Below are 16,718 nucleotides of genomic sequence, written 5' to 3'. Positions count from 1 at the left end.
TAATTTTGTGTTCAACTGAAAATCACATGATGATACTTATACTGTCAAGCAAAAGCATGTTATTAGAAATTTTGAAAAGGATATTGAGAGCAAATTAAACATCTTTGCTGCAGAACTACACCGAAATACTGTCATGTTACAAACCATATCTCATGTCTGAAAATCATCTGGAATTCATTTTTAATTATTAATTCATCTCTGACAGCAGAAGAACTGGGTTCCTGTCATATCTGGCATGTTTACCTGCACAAATACTGGTGCTTTTCTCAGCAATTCTTGCACCAAGTCCGTTATTAATCTCACAGGTGTAAGTGATCCCTTGATTCCACTCTTGCTGTGGCACCGATATCTCACTGCATACTTTTACACGTCCATCTTCCATCATTGTGAGGTCTAAATCTCGGCCAGGTTTAACCACTGAATCTGATAGCCACTTGATATTTGGGTTGAATCCTGTCACAGAACACAGCAGCTTCTGTTGGTCTGAACTAGACTGACCAACACTGGGAACAACAGCAAGCTGTATGGTAGGATCGCCTGATGGAAAAAGTGTAAATGTTCAGTAAAGAAAACATAAAACATCATTAATAAAACCTGATCCTTTATATCAATTTCTGTCCCCATAGTTAATGTTGTATTGAAGAAATTCCTCACCAAAAATGTTTCCAGTAGGTTTGGATGTCCAGGATTTGAAGGGCCTTTGAACTTTACACGTAAAGGTTTTTCCATTCCTCTGGTGCTCTTTAGGTATTGGGAACTGTTTGGTCAAGGACCAAATGTTTTCGGACGGGGCCCAATCCACACAACTTAATACTGAGATATCTATTTGATTTGCCTGGAAGTTGATGCAGACCTCACCAGACGGGAGACCATTTACAACACACTCCAGCACAGGACTGTCTGTCTGCGTTGATTTCACGAAAAGCCTCCTGATCACCACTACAGGATCTGTCTTTATATTAACTGAGGAACAAAAATACTCTTTATCACATGATATCCTTGTTTAAGAAGCTAAATTGCCATCAAGTTTATTGAGAAATTCAGATCCGTTGAAAAGAAATCACTTACCAGTTTGAATTTCATCCTTCACTTCTGGGAAACATGGATGTTTAGCTGTACAAACAACGGTCTTAAGGGTCAACCAATCATCTCTGAACAAAGTCAAGTTGCTCACAGTATTATTGAACTGGTCTCTGTATTCTGTAGTGGCTGTTTGTCTTACACTATCTGTCAACAATGACACTTCAGTGTTGTCTGGTGCTTCAACAACACAGGAAACTGTGACCTTATTCTCAAGTATAATGTCTCTGAGATGAGATTTCTTCATTTGGATTGAAGGTTTGCACAAAGGGTTGGCTGTATAGGTGTAATAAATAAAGTTATTTTTACATTCAGCCAATAATCACATGTAATTATGCTAATACAATAATAATACTTTCAAACATTTCAATGAGCAAGATATTAGGTTTTGAAAGTTGTTCATTATTTTCTTCATTATGCTCAACTTACCCATGCACATGTTATATTCTTTCTTGAATTCTTCAGAGTTGTGGGTGGCTTTACAAGAATAGTTTTTGCCTTCATATTGGGCACTGATGGATAACTGACTTATGAAAGTGTACTTTTTCTCGCCTTTATCAGTGTTCTGAAACTTCTTATCAATTTGACCTTTGACATGATTATCACCCTCAAACCAATTTACCGTAATTTTCTCTGGGAAATAATCAAGCAGCTGGCACTCCAACACAATCCTGTCACCCTCCTTTCTACTCATCAGAGCAATAGTAGGCTTATTGACACGTATTGCTATTAAAATGGAGACAAAAATCAATTAACTTAGGCAGTGTGGTATAAACAAAGGCAACAAAGTTTATGAAAATGCTTATTCGATTAATTCATATGCAAATTATGCAAATTAATGCTGTTGGTGTTTCAGTGTGGTGATTATTTATATCATGGGAGTTTTTAAATGTTGCAGATACTGAAAACAAAGATGGACAGAAGAGGAAATCAGAATCATGCTTCAGTGAACATAGCAAATAGCAGATGGAAACGTTAAGTAACAGTCAAGCTAAAATAGCCACCGAAAGCAGAACTGAAAACCACCTGCATCTCTGAAATGTGGTTGAGAACATCTGCACAGGAAAGACATCTGGCCATTTACATAAAACAACTTGCTTGTTATGCAATTTATGTTTTAATATACGTTGGAGCATGAAATATTACACTCTCAAATATTGACAAAATATTATCTCACAAAGAACAAAGCCTTGCAGATCTAGAGAAAATTAAGCTTTGGGTTTAAGAAAATTATGTGTAAGTTTTTACATTTAGAAAATAGGGAAACATTTTAAAAAAAACTTCTTTGTATGAATAAATGTTACTCCTTATGTAGTTTAAATAAACATGTTCAGAGCACCATTAGAGTTGATAATTCAAATCAGTTTCTCCTTGTGATGACATTTTATAAACTTGAGGGGGAAAAAAAATACAAGAACAATCAAATAGTTTCCTTCTTTTATTAAAGTAAAATGTAAAAACAAACAAACATCACAATCACGTATTTACAATAATGAAAAAAGAAAAGCAATGTTTTTCGGAAAGATCTTGCACATCCTTAAAGGAATCATTTCACCTGAAAGCATAAGTTGACACCAATTAGAGACAGAAAAATTAATTCTGTTTAACATGCATACAATATGTTAAATGTATGTCAAAGTTAAATATATGAAACCAAGGGTAACTTTGTTGTATCATCTCTCCCAAAACGACTAAATCACTGGCACAAAATTAAAATGCTCCTATAAAATCTAGTCTCGTGTTTATCCTAAATTAAAAATCAGCTATAAATAAAACAAAAAATGTATACCTTAACAAAAGTAGCCCCAATGCTGTAGAACAAGGTGATGAGGAACAGGAAAACAAAGGTTACAGCGGTGTTTGCAATGCCACTATCATCTGTATCAATGGCTTCGTACTGGAGATGCTCTATCCACACAATCAATGCTGCAGGAACAGACAAGAACACATCTGAATGACTAACAGGACAACAATGCCACTGTCCAGCCAAAAAAAAAAAAAAAGTTATCTTACAATTATAATGTTTCAATCACTTCACCTGCCCATCGTCATATAAAATTAGACAAGTGTGCTGAAGGCAGGGATATTCAGCTAAATTAAACCAATTAGAATATTGTGGCAGAGAAAGAACCTTGATTGAATTATACTGTTTTTTAAATGTTAAGATTTTCATCTGTTTCATCTGGTTAATTATGTAGCACATTTACTACATAACTAAACACAAGAGAAATATTAGCAAAGAAAGGTGACCCTGATAACCTCAAATGGGTCAGTTGAATGTGTCTTGGCATGCTGTAGACGAACTCATGTGGCTTTGAATTATCAGTCTCTAATAACTGAAATGGAAAGCATAAAGTTGTTCTATGTGATTATATCAAACAGTACAAATGACATACAATATGCACACACACACACACACACACACTGACATTATAAAGCATTTTATGTGCCAGTTGATGGTATAACTTTAATGACATGTAGTCTTTTTTAGTTGCAAAGTTATATATTTAGATTTTATTTTTTAAATATTTCATAAAAAATATGTTTATTTATTGGTATTTCTTAATTACTTTCTAAATTGTTTTAATTATAATATATATATTTTTTATATTTTATCTTAAGTTTCATCTTTTAATTTGAACACATTTTGTCATTCAATAAATATACATGCATTTTTTATTGCAATTTATGTTTTGTTATTCTATGATGTTTGTTATCTATAATGCTCACATAAGCTGTAACAGAGAAATACAATAAACAAGTATAATAACAGAAATTAAATGCACAGGAATTATGCTTTGTTTCTTTTTTATTAGTATTTTCCTAAATGTAATATGCAAGAAAGTATCTCAAAGAAGCAAGAAGCAACAAACATTAAAGACCAACACAATTACAAATATGGACATGCAACTCAAAAACAAAAAGAAAACACTTAACAGGCATAACAGGAAGACATCACATACACAATGCTTTAGGGCATGCAAGATGCAGGGGTATTCATACTTAGATTAATTACACCTGCCTTATCAATGTTATCAATAATAGATCTCGTCAGTACGCGCATTTTTTCATCAATGCCTTCGTGATACACGACACAACTGAACACTGTACCATTCTTCCACTTGGAATCATTAACTGTTAGCTGACTGTAGACTGAGAAGGTTTGATCTTTCTGAATTGGCAGGCTAGTGCTGTATTTAGAAGTCACAGGTTCATCATCAGCAAGCCAAGACACAAACACCTCTTTGGGGTAGAAGTCCTTCACATAACATGTCAGGGTCATCGGTTCACCCGGCTTGTGCTCTGGGGGTGCTAATACGAAAACAGTGGGTTTCTTGGGGTTTTTACCTAGTAATACAAGATCAGAGTTAAGACCAGAATGAGTCATGAGTGGTTTCCTTATATTTTTTGTTGTTGTCAAACTCTATATTAACGTCAGTTGTAATGAGTTATGGTATAAATCAAAAGAACTCTTGAAAACATGATCTGCATGATGTTTTACAAAAAGAAAAAACCCATACCATTTTCTCTGACGAACTTGGTCGACTTGGGAGCTGCTAGCTCGTTGTGCTCAACGGTGCAGGTAAATTCAGTGCCGTTGCTCCATTCTTCATAGCCTATTGGGGCATCAAGTTCCACATATTTGTAGGTGCCCTTTACTTCTGTCTCTGCGATGTTGTTCTTATCAGCTGTTATTGTTATTTTGGCAAATCCTGTATTTTCTGCTAAAGCTTTGCACTTCAGCACTCCTGTTCTATTTTTCAGCATGGCTTCAAGGGAGGGAGGCACTATTTGAACATCAATATCGCTGCAATCTTGAATAGGAGCTGGGTACAAAAAAACAGACAGATTTGGGTACATAGACATAATATGAATAAAAAAAAAAATAGAAACATTTATATTTTCAAAACATTCACAGTTGTCAAGAGAAAACATACCTGCATATTCGGCCTCTATTTCTTCATTTCCCGCCTTGTGCTCGAACTTACACTTAACTTTGCTCTCTGATTTCTTCCACTCTTCGGCTTTGATTTGCAAAATGCTCGTGGCACTATATTCGGTTACTGAGCCATTCTTCTCACTTTTTTCATATTTGTCTATCACATGTGTCACCTTCTGACCATTCAGAGACCACTCAAACGTGTATTTGTTAGGCGAAAACCGTCGGGCTAAACACATGAAGGTTGCTGTTTCATTTTCTAACTCCGTTTTTGTAGGTACTGTTAAGTACACGGTTGCACGTTGATCTGGAGGTGGGGCTGGCAACATACAGGAGAAAGCAGAGGGGACATGAAAAGCAAAAGAAAATAGTGCAACATAACTTTTAAAGCAAGCCGATAAGATGCACTTGTGGTTGAGTTTGAACGTCAGTGTTAAATGTTGTATAATTATATTTTATGAATAATATATTAATATTAATAATTGATATATATATATATATATATATATATATATATATATATATATATATATATATATATATATATATATATATATATATAATCGCTTTCTCTTCTCCTCTTTAGGTTTATTCAGCAGGGAAACTTCTCATATTTAATTGTATTACCTTAGGTATTTCTGAAAGCCTAGGTGCATTTAATTGATTAAAGAAATTGCGTAACCCAAAATGTGTTTTTCTGTTCTAGCTTTTTTAGACAAGCTATATTTGTGGCCCTGCTGTTCTCAGCTGGTGTAAACATTGACTGACATCAGACTTTGATATAGGACAACTGCTTGACATAACGGCAGGTTCACTGGTTAAACCAAAGAGTGTGCTAAAATTTCCAATCAAACTTCAGCCTCCACAAAAACACAACAACATAATCTTAATCCAACAGCAAGATAGCCTAGACAGACACATTAAGTAGCTAATGTAAAATGTTAGACATTAAAATAATAATACAATAATAATAATAAACATTTACTTACATGGTGCAGTAATATCAGATACTAATTTTCCGTTAGAATTTGAAGCTTCGCACTTGTATGGTTTTTTGGGATCCAAATCGCTTTTTTTTACCCGAATATGGCTGATTTTGGTGTATTGTCCACCACTCCCGAATGCTGGATACTGCACAAAATCACTCAGCTCCTTCTGAGTTTTATCCGTCCATTTAAAAGTAAGCGAGTCCTCAGGTGCGAAACCTCTTGCCATGCAGCCAACGGTGACATACCCAGAAGAATCAGGAGTACACTGGGACATGGCGAAGATTGACTTTGGTGCAGATGATTGAGCTGTAGAGACAATACATCGTTCTCAGACAATATACATATGAACACTATTAGACCTATGAGACAGCTAGACTATTTCAAATGAATGACTGCAAGGATGGATTAAATTAATAAAATATAACAAATATACAATTGGATAAAAATAAAACAAAACAAAACGATGGCGATTAACTGGATTTAAGCAAGAAGAAAGACATCCCTATCGAAGACTTTGCTTCGATGTCCCGATCATCCTGTGGCTTTGCAGATCATCTGATAATATGTCGTGGCGCACTAGTGCCGCACGGTTCGGTTGGGCTCGGGCGCGGTGCGCATGCAGTGTGCGCGCTAATCGCCCGGAGCGCGGAACATATGCTATTTTGTGTCTTCTGTCATCATTACGACCGAATATAATCGCGCTCGGACTCGGTTCAAGGCAACTGTACCTAGTGTGAGTACACGCTTAGTATGTAAGCCTACTACATGGATATTAAATATTGATTGGAATTTTGGAGGTCAGACAGCACAGATTGAGAGCACAAACAGTTGTTAGTGATGCTGAGTGCTTGATTGACCAAATAGAATCCTATTATAATCGTATTATAAAATATCTCGTTGAGTCGCATAATAAAACACAAAATCTTGCGGATTAGGTGATTTTTTTTTTTTTTGGATGCTGTAATAAATAAAGTGTTATAGACTAAACTAATTAGTTTATCTAAACTAATTTATTACTGAAAATTTTGACTGCATGATTACTTTTCAGTTCGTTTCTAATGAATCAGTTCACATAACGTACGCAGTGTGTATGTTAAAGCAAACAAATATAACACTTTAGTATAGTAAACAATTCTCACTGTTAACTAGTTGTTTATTATCATGCCAATTATTAACATATTGGCCATTTATTAGTAGTCGACTTGTAAAGCATATATTCTGCATGATGATATTACATCTCTTAACCCGACCCAATACCCAGCCTTGACAACTACCATACTAACTATTAATAAGCAGAAAATTATGAGTATAGTTAAAGCACAAGTCGTAGTAAATAGTGGTAACACTTTAGAATATGGAACACTTATTTGCAATTAACTACGACTTTTTCCTCAATAAATTTGCTTTCCTTCAATACATTCAGTAAGGTAGTTGTTGAATTTAGATACTGGGTAGGAATGAATAAGGTCATGTAGAATAAGGCATTAACACATGCTTAATTAGTACTAATAAATGGCTAATAATATTCTAGTTATATGCATGCTAATAATTTAAGAGACCCTAAAATAAAGTGTTACCTTGAGGTTTTGTAAATAGCGAGAACTGAACCTTAAAATGGCTCATACGAACAAATGAAAACAACCCCAACATTTCGAGAATTAATTAATTATATATATATATATATACACACATTGAACTTAGGAATAATTTGGAAAAGGATAATAAGCCTAAATCAATTAGTCATTATTTATTAAATAACTGTTGGGTATTGATCTAAGACCTAGGCTACGCCGATAATTTGCTTAGGCTGTATATTTATTTAGAACTGAATTTTTATTTTAGAAATTGTATTGTCTTAGTAATGGAGGAATTCGATTTTTTTATTTTAAAATATAACAAGTATTGGCCATAGCAGTGGTAAAAGCTTAACGCACGAGACACGCTGCAGTCTAGTTACTAAGTTCTATATAGCTGTTTTCAGCTTATAATAGTTGCACAAATTGACAACGCTTGCAATAAGAATGAACAGTTAAAGCAGTCGTTTAACAATGCTGTTATTGACTTTTGTTCGTTTTTTAGTAGCTATACAAAGAAACATTATAAATGTATGTAGCCATAGTCTTTAACATTTTCTAATGGAATGACATTCATTTGACAACAATCAATTGAAAACTCTTAAGATATAATAAGAAAACTACACGTTACATTCTGTCTTATTTTACGATAGGCTACAACTTTCCTGGCAATTAATAATAAAATCTTACTGTTTGTTACGGTGACTTTGGTGCCGCTTCCCCAGTAGTCGAAAGCCCAGTTACACGATATTCGTTTAATGTTACAGCGCAGTATAAAAATGCAACTCAAAAATACCCATGATCTGTTAAATGACCTGCAGCCGATTAGTTGTTTTATCTGAATGCGTGTAGGCTACACATCAAAACATGTCAAATGTAATTAGTCATAATTAATGTGAATCTTTGCGTTTCTAGTGAAACTCGTGACATGTCCTGACTTTGATTGTCCGCATCTTATAGGCTAAATAGACATTTAGATGTTGCTTATAGCCTATATAAAAACCTTTTTTCTTTTTTTTCTTTTTCTGACAAATAAGCCTACCTATTACAGTTTTCGTACTTAGATCAGATTTTGTTTTATTAGGGTTTTCTTACCTGAAGAGACAGTGACCTTGGTTCCTTTCCCCCAGTAGTCAAAAGCATTGTCACACTGACAGTTTTAGACATGGATATTGTACAAAAATAGCTATTATGTACGCTCGTATGACAAGCCACTTTTATTTATTTTCCTACGCCACAAATTGAACTATTTATCCTTTTAATTCAGTCTAACTTTAATTCTTGTAAAACGGACATTTAGTTTTGCTATTATATTTAAAACAACTGTCAGCGCTTATTAAAGATTTAATTTGACTTCTTACCAGATGTCACTCTGACCGAAGTGCCTTTCCCCCAGTAGTCAAAGGCAGCGTAGTCACAGTGATACTTTTAATTTCTTCAGCGCACAAAAACACTAACGATTTATACATATATCAGCAAACCCAGCTACAATGATTTTTATTTTATAATTAAATGCAACATTGTCCATGACTTTTCTTTCTGTCTCTTTTTTAAACTAGTGGACTAAATAGTCTGCTACTAAACATGCATTATTTTTATTTTATTTTTTTATTTTTTGTAGTTCGGCTCTAACTAAACAAAAATCGAATGTCTTACCTGATGTTACGGTCACCTTTGTTCCCTTTCCCCAGTAGTCAAAAGCACCGTCACAACGAGAAGATTTACGATAAGAGCCATACCATAACCCTATAGTATATTTACACTGTCTTGCCATTGGCCTCCATTTTTTTCAAAGCGACTAGTTTTGAGACATTTTAATGCACACTTCCTTTAATCTGAAAGTTTTACTCGATATTGTTTAGGCTACGTTTACCGACGTCCCTTTTTCACTATTTGCTAAGGCAAACATTTTAAATATGGCTGCATGTTATTTTGTTGCAAGAAAAATACATGATCTTCAAAACTGTATAAAAATGGAATAACAGAAAGTATCGACAATATCTTACCTGATGAAACGGTGACTTTGGTCCCTTTTCCCCAGTAGTCAAAGTAGTAGACACAGTGACTGGTGCCTTTGAGCTACTAACCAAAAACCCACAAGAAGAAGCAATGTTCATGTGATCAAACCTCAAAGCCAACATTTGTTATTTTACCTTTCTTTTAAATGGATTCAGTGAAAATTGTATACACAAGTGTATACAAGAAATATTATGTCTGAGATATGATTTGAACTACAGATATAACACTCCTATACTATCCAAAACATGAAGACACTGATATTGAAAAGTTAAACCCAAACCCTTCCTGCATCTGCCCTACTACTAAAATAATAATAATAATAATAATAATAATAATAATAATAATAATAATAATAATTAAAATAATAATAATAAATAAAATTCGTTCATTCATTAATTTATACATAGGTCTACATACATACAACCAGCTGTTACCTCTGATCCTCAAAATATAAATACTTTTTTTTAATTTAAAAGAAACAAGGAAATGTTTTTACTTTCAGCATAGGATGCAAATCATCTTAGAAGCAGAAAGGATCTTACAACAAAGATAACTCTTTCTTCAGTGGACATTTAAACTAATGTTTTATTGTGAATATGAGACTGAGCTGAAGAATGAACTTTGTATAAGATGCAGGTGTCAATCGCTCAGTTCATCTCTCTCATAATATAACACAATAAGCTGTTCACTTGAGTGAAGCAGACCAACAATCCTTTGTTAGTTCTGAAGTGACTTTTCTGTTGAGTTATATCTGTTATCTGTTAAAACTGTTGACATGAGATTAAAATGTTAATTTTAAGATTTTAAGATTTTAAGATAACAAAAACTTCTAAGGAACAAAATACTTTAAACATTTTGAGTGTCATTCAGGGAATTCTTGGAATATCAGTTTGCAGTATTTGACAGTTGTTAAATTATATATTGATTTTACTTCTAAAAGCTATATAACTCATAATTTTGTGAAAAAAATTATACAATTCATTTGAGTGTTTATGGTGGCAACACCACACAAGCAGAGGGAGCCCTCACCTGAATACTGACTGTTCACGATCCCTCTGCTTCTACTGTCATTTCCTGTTTGCCACTATTTATCCAGTTGCAGAGTGAGGTGTTAATGTCCAAGTCTCCACGTTTTGTGGTCAGCTTGGAGGGAATGATGGTGTTAAATGCTGAACTGAAGTAAACAAACAACATCCTAACATACTTGTTGTTATTGTCCAGGTGTGTGAGTGCAGAGTGCAGCACTGTGCATACTGCATCCTCTGTGCTAGTATTTCTGAGGTAGGCAAATTGGTGTGGGTCCAGTGTGGGTGGGAGGCAGTCTTTGAGGTGTGCTAGGACCAGTCACTCAAAACACTTCATAATGACGGGTGTGAGTGCTACGGGCCAATAGTCATTCAGGCACATTAGGGAGGAATGTTTCGGTACTGGCACAATGAATGTGGACTTAAAATATGTTGGAACAGTTGCTTAGGTGAGGGACAGGTTGAAAATGTCTGTGAAGACCCCAGCCTCTGCAATTGTCCCAAAGCAACAGAACAGCCGTGGAGTATGCCATTTTGTTTTGAATGCTCGCTGCTCAGAGTGGATGGAATTATGTTTCTCTTAAAGCTGTGTTCTAGAGGAGCCTCAACACTGATCTACAGGCAGAACTGGTGTGTAAAGGAGAGAGCTCATTCTCGGACTTCGTAACTCTCACCATTAAGATGGATAATCTAATGAGACAAACCCCACTAAGAAGCAGTACTAGAGAGATTCCGCCTAATTCCCTAACTGTTAATCAAGTCATAATCCCATCTACCACCAAGCTAAGGGATGAACCCATGCAAGTAAAATTTCCAAACTATCTGTGAATGAAAAAGCCAGGCTATGTCAGCTGTGTTTATGTTTTTACTGCGGTGAACCAGGCCATCGCTGTCAGCGCTCAAGACTCCAAACTGGTAAATCTGGAACATTTCTCTCTACCTAACAACCAGTCTTTACCTTTACCTTTACCGTTACCTTGAAAACTGAAGACATGTCTGTTTCATTAATATCAATGATTGACTCTGGAGCCACCTTAAACCTCATTCATAAGGATATCGTCAGGAAATATAACATACCTACTCATCCTTGCAAACCACCTATCAAGATTAAAGCCATCAACGATAGATCAATTGGAAATGGTATGTTTCAACAAACCAAGACATTCACCCTTCAAGTTGGTCTATTTAATCAGGAATCCATATCTCTTTATGTCATCGACTCCCCCAAGCACGATGTCATCCTAGGATTTCCATGGCTGTCTGTTCATGACCCTGTCATTTCCTGGAATCAGGGTGAGTTGACCACGTGGCCTGCTTTCTGTCAGAGTCACTGTTTTTCCTCCGGTTCCCCAATCATGGTACACAACTAGCATTGAAAGTCCCACAAGTACCAAGGCAGTCAATATTCCCACATGTTATGACGACTTAGCAGAAGTCTTTAGTAAAACCAAGGCTACGTAATTACCACCTCACCGGCCCTGGGACTGAACTATTGATTTACTCTCCGATGCCATGCTTCCCAAGAGTAAAGTTTACCCTTTATCCCGAACTGAGATTCAAGCTATGGAGGAATATATTGAGGAGGCCTTGAGTTCAGGATTTATTTGATCTTCTACATCACCAGCTGCAGCAGGATTGAGACCCTGTATTGATTATAGAGGACTGAATAATGTCACTGTCAAATTTCGATGCTCCCTGCCTCTGGTTCCTTCAGCCCTAGAAGGAAAAAAGAAGGAAGGATGGCGATGAATGAAAAACTGCCTTCCTCACCACTAGGGGGCACGATGAGTATCAGGTCATGCCATATGGACGTGCCAATGCTCCAGCTGTTTCATCAATGTCCAGTCCTTCATCAATGAGATTTTCCTAGACTTAATTGTAGTACTTGATGTAGATGTAATTGCCCTCCATGATGACATTCTTATATACTCCAATTCAGAAGCAGAGCACATTACTCATGTCAAGACCATCCTAACTCGACTACTGAAGAATCAATTTTATGTAAAAGCAGAGAAGTGTGAGTTTCATGTCAGACAGGCAGCGTTTCTTGGTTATCACATTAGGCACCAGGGTGTCAGGATGGATGAAGCCAAGGTCAAGGCAGTCACAGAATGGCCACAACCATCCACCATTAAAGAACTTCAAAGGTTTCTGGGGTTTATCTACAGGCGATTCATTAGAACTACAGTATGGTTGCTTCCCCTTTGACATCTCTGCTAAAGGGAAAACCATTGAAACTGGAATGACGAGGTGACTCAAGCATTCAACACTCTGAAAGCCAAATTTACAACAGGTCCCATCCTCAAACATCCTGACCCCAATCTCCTGTTCATCGTGGAGGTGGATGCTTCTGACTCTGCATTCTTTTCAAGGAAGTTAACAGTGGCAGAACATAACTATGATGTTGGGAACAAAGAACTGTTGTCTATGAAAGCACCCCCTTTGAACGATGGAGACACTGGCTCGAGGGAGCAGTTCATCCTTTTCAGATGATCACTGACCACAAGAACCTAGAATATATCAAAGGTGCCAGAAGACTCAACCAACGCCAAGCTCGCTGGTCTCTCTTCTTCACCCGATTCCAATTCACTGTGACCTTCCAGATGGCACTGGTCGATTGGATCTGGCTCGATGAAAGTCTCGAGTCCGCGAAGGAGGCACTCAAAGGAAAGTGGATTCGGTAATGTCATGCCAGCAAAGGGAGCCCTCACCTGAATACTGACTGTTCACTGCTCCCTCTGCTTCTAATGTCATTTCCTGTTTGCCACTATTTAACATGAGTCAGTGTGTTCCACATTGCGAAGTATTGCCAGTTTACCTGCCTTACCAAGTGTTTTCCCATTGATTATCCTGTTTGTGTATGATTATGCCTGTTATCAAATTCTTGATTCTTGGATTGCCCCGTTGGATTTACTGCCTGTTTGGACTGATGTTTGTGTTTGACCCATTCGCCTGCTTACTCGTCTCTGCCTTTTGGATTCCCATTGTGCATGTTGAAAGATCAGACTGCCATTACATTACTGACTCTCTGCCTGGTTTAATGACTCTGTCTCTAAGATCTTTCCCTAATAATCTTTTGCAACTGGATTCTAATACTACTTCAGCCACCTTGTTGCAATGGTGCATGATTCAATTTCAAGTTCAAGTCCAAATTTGTTTGCAGAGTGTTTTATTCTAAGTAATTCTTAAATGTTTGATACAAAATATATAAAATATCAAGGTTATTGTTAAACACCAAATGTCAGAGAGGATCTAGAGAAGAAAAGCATAGGGTTATTTTAACAGTTCAACCAAGAGCTCAGAGGTTTGATCTGACTGTATCACCAGGAAACACCTGTGCTTTTGGTTGGAAGCATCTATCCGATCTGTTAAAAATTGTTTTATGTAAACAGCCATTTCAGTTTGACTTGAGCTCATATGACACAGAATAAAGATAAAGCAACATTATATCGGATTATATAAAAAAGCTAATTTACTGCAATTAAACTTTGGGTGTCTGTGTGTGACGTTTCAATTAGTGTCATTATGAATTAATTTCGGTATAGCTAAGGTTTAAGTGAAACTGTTGATTGAAAGGGAATAAAATAATGATGGCATTATTGAGGAAAGATGCATTAAAATACACATTCTAAATATAATAATATTCACATCATGCAACAAATTACAAAGAATTGTCATAGTGTACAAAAAAGTTAATCTTCATATCATAGTCAGGTGTCCCCCTTCTCATTGTTGTGCATTATTGTCATTGAATAAATATTACTAAGCCCTAATTTAACTTCTTTGTGTAAGATATAAAAACTGCTAAATATTTACATATGATGGCAGTGTTTGCCATGCTTTAGTGTAGTCTAAATGGGCATGTAATAAATACAGAATTTAACAGTGTCTTATTGATTATTTTACTGTGTGAAGTCTTAAGGTAAATAATGATAGAGAAAAATCTATTTGATTACACATGATGGATTCACTGATCATTAATTTGCAGATGTTTCTGAACTTTTTGTAATGGGTTGAAATACTGTGCCCCAGTTAGACACAGAGAGACAGTCCATGACAAAAACAAAGACCCTGTTATCAGAGCACACACATTTATCTGACTTCTCAATGAAAAAGCACGTTTTAAAATGCAGGTATAATTTCAAACGTAAAACTAAATAAATTAACAAATGAATGAATGAATAATTAAATAAATAATATTGCACTATAAATGTTTGAGGACTGCTTTAAGTAAATGTTTTTAGCCCACTACATATAATTGATTGGAGAAAAAAATAAATGTATCTTGTTAAAATAAAACAAAATAGACAAAGAAAATCTGCCGGTTTAATTTAAAAAAGCAAATACATAAGATTTTAGGATTTAATTATTTTTGCAGTGAATATGTTTCTGCCATGTTGTATGTTTGGCAACAATTCTCTGAACCCTAACTGTAGTTTTTTTATTTCTCAGACAACCATGATGGAAGATGTATACGTCTACATATTCCAGGATGACAAAGATAAGATTCATCAGACTCAAACTGTGAAAGAGTGACTCAGGGAGCATGAAAAATAATTTTCATTCATGAATTGGTCACCACAGAGTGGCACCACATCTTCACCCCATTGAAAGCTATAGGAAGCTATTCACCTTTATTTATATAATGCTTTAAACAAAAAAAAAAAAAAAAAAAAAAAAAGATTGCGTCAAAGCAACTGAACAACATTAATTAGAAAAACAGTGTGTCAATAATGCAAAATGACAGTTAACACGACTGTATTATTTTGGGATAACAAAAAATACTCTTTATTAATTACAATTTGCATAAGATTTTGCACAAAATACTTATATTTAAACTATATGAATGAGAAAGGAAGCTGTGCACCCAAGCAAATAATGTGGAACCAGTGGCCAGAATTGAGTTAAGATTAAATCAACAACAACAAAAGTATCAATGTTTTATTGGGGTTTATGAAGTGAAATGATTCACTGTGGCCACCCCCATGCACACTGATACATGCTTCCTCAAAAACTCCTTGTGCTTTTCACACAGCAGCACAATTTCCTTCTGCTGCAGGTTCTTCTAAAGAATATTTTCACCAATTTATTGAAACTACTAAAGTTTGTCTGTATGTGTGTGATGTTTCTAATAGTGTAACTGAGAATAAAGTTCAATGATTAGGTTTTGAGTGAATCTGTTGTTTGACAGGAAAGATGATATGGAAAAAATGCATTAAAATACACAAAATAAATGCAATAGTATTCACAAAATGCAGAAATTTTCACAGAGTTGCCTCAGTACAAAAAGGTGAATCTTCATATCAGGTTTCTCCACTTAACATTGTTGTACTGTATATTATTGCCATTTAACATGTATTATAAAGCCTATTCTAATGTGTGTGTGTGTGTGTGTGTGTGCGTGTGTTTGTGTGTGTGTAAGATATAAAAACTGCATATAAAACATACCTGTCAAGTTTTGGATTTGAAAATAAGGGAAATTTTCCAGCGCCCATTGCGAGCAGTCCCACCACCCCAACAAAGCTCCAGTATCCCTTACATTTTAAGACAGGTGTTATAGCCCAAATTAAAACACAAAAGGGTATATATGAAGAGCATTTATTTAAAGGCTTATTTGCATATTTTCTGTTAATTTAACATTGCTTGTTTTTACATTTGCATTTTATTTTAATTCCACACATTCTTTTCATTTCATATTGCTTTTCTTTTACAGTTTTTATTTTCATTTCACAACTTTTCTTTTACTCTTTTAGTGAGTTGTTGTACCAATTTGGTGCAGACTTTGCATTCTTTAAAAAAGTAAATTCGCTGTCCCATTTATCACGGTATTTACACATGGGTTTTGGTTTTTTGGCAGGTGTGCCTTCACTCTCTATCGTAGCATCCATTATCCGTCTCTGTTTTTTCTTTTGTTGTTGTTGTTTTTCCCACGTTATAACTCATGTCATCTGACCTCGCACACCCCTCGCGACAGGCTGCTACAGGTGGGAGTTATCGCGAGACTAGTGACAGAGCTCAGATTGGGAATGTTTTTATTATTATTATTTTATTAATAACGCAGGTAAAAAAAATAAAAAAAATAAAAATACGC

The 16,718-nt window shown here is 35.4% G+C and overlaps 1 protein-coding gene across 5 annotated transcripts in view; it reads right to left on the bottom strand.

Moving 5' to 3' along the window:
• The window catches only part of LOC113047280 (uncharacterized), a 145,692-nt gene that overhangs the window by 14,085 nt on the left and 114,889 nt on the right, over nucleotides 1-16,718 (bottom strand). The window contains exons 5-10 of one of the 5 annotated variants that reach the window (XM_026208632.1): nucleotides 8,679-8,726; nucleotides 6,010-6,315; nucleotides 1,510-1,806; nucleotides 1,069-1,356; nucleotides 655-963; nucleotides 244-537 (exon numbers count right to left, since the gene is read on the bottom strand). In XM_026208632.1, the coding sequence (XP_026064417.1) occupies nucleotides 244-537; nucleotides 655-963; nucleotides 1,069-1,356; nucleotides 1,510-1,806; nucleotides 6,010-6,315; nucleotides 8,679-8,726 (1,542 nt within the window). Of the gene's footprint in view, nucleotides 1-243; nucleotides 538-654; nucleotides 964-1,068; nucleotides 1,357-1,509; nucleotides 1,807-6,009; nucleotides 6,316-8,273; nucleotides 8,629-8,678; nucleotides 8,727-8,944; nucleotides 9,145-9,239; nucleotides 9,414-9,589; nucleotides 9,682-16,718 lie in introns of those variants that run through there. The other 4 variants (XM_026208635.1, XM_026208634.1, XM_026208636.1 and 1 more) reach the window with 4 other exon arrangements.

Source organism: Carassius auratus, chromosome 28 (assembly GCF_003368295.1).
Source record: "Carassius auratus strain Wakin chromosome 28, ASM336829v1, whole genome shotgun sequence".
NCBI classification, from domain to species: Eukaryota; Metazoa; Chordata; class Actinopteri; order Cypriniformes; family Cyprinidae; genus Carassius; species Carassius auratus.
The sequence above is the reverse complement of the archived record's forward strand: the minus strand, read 5'-3'. Positions and strand labels throughout refer to the sequence as shown.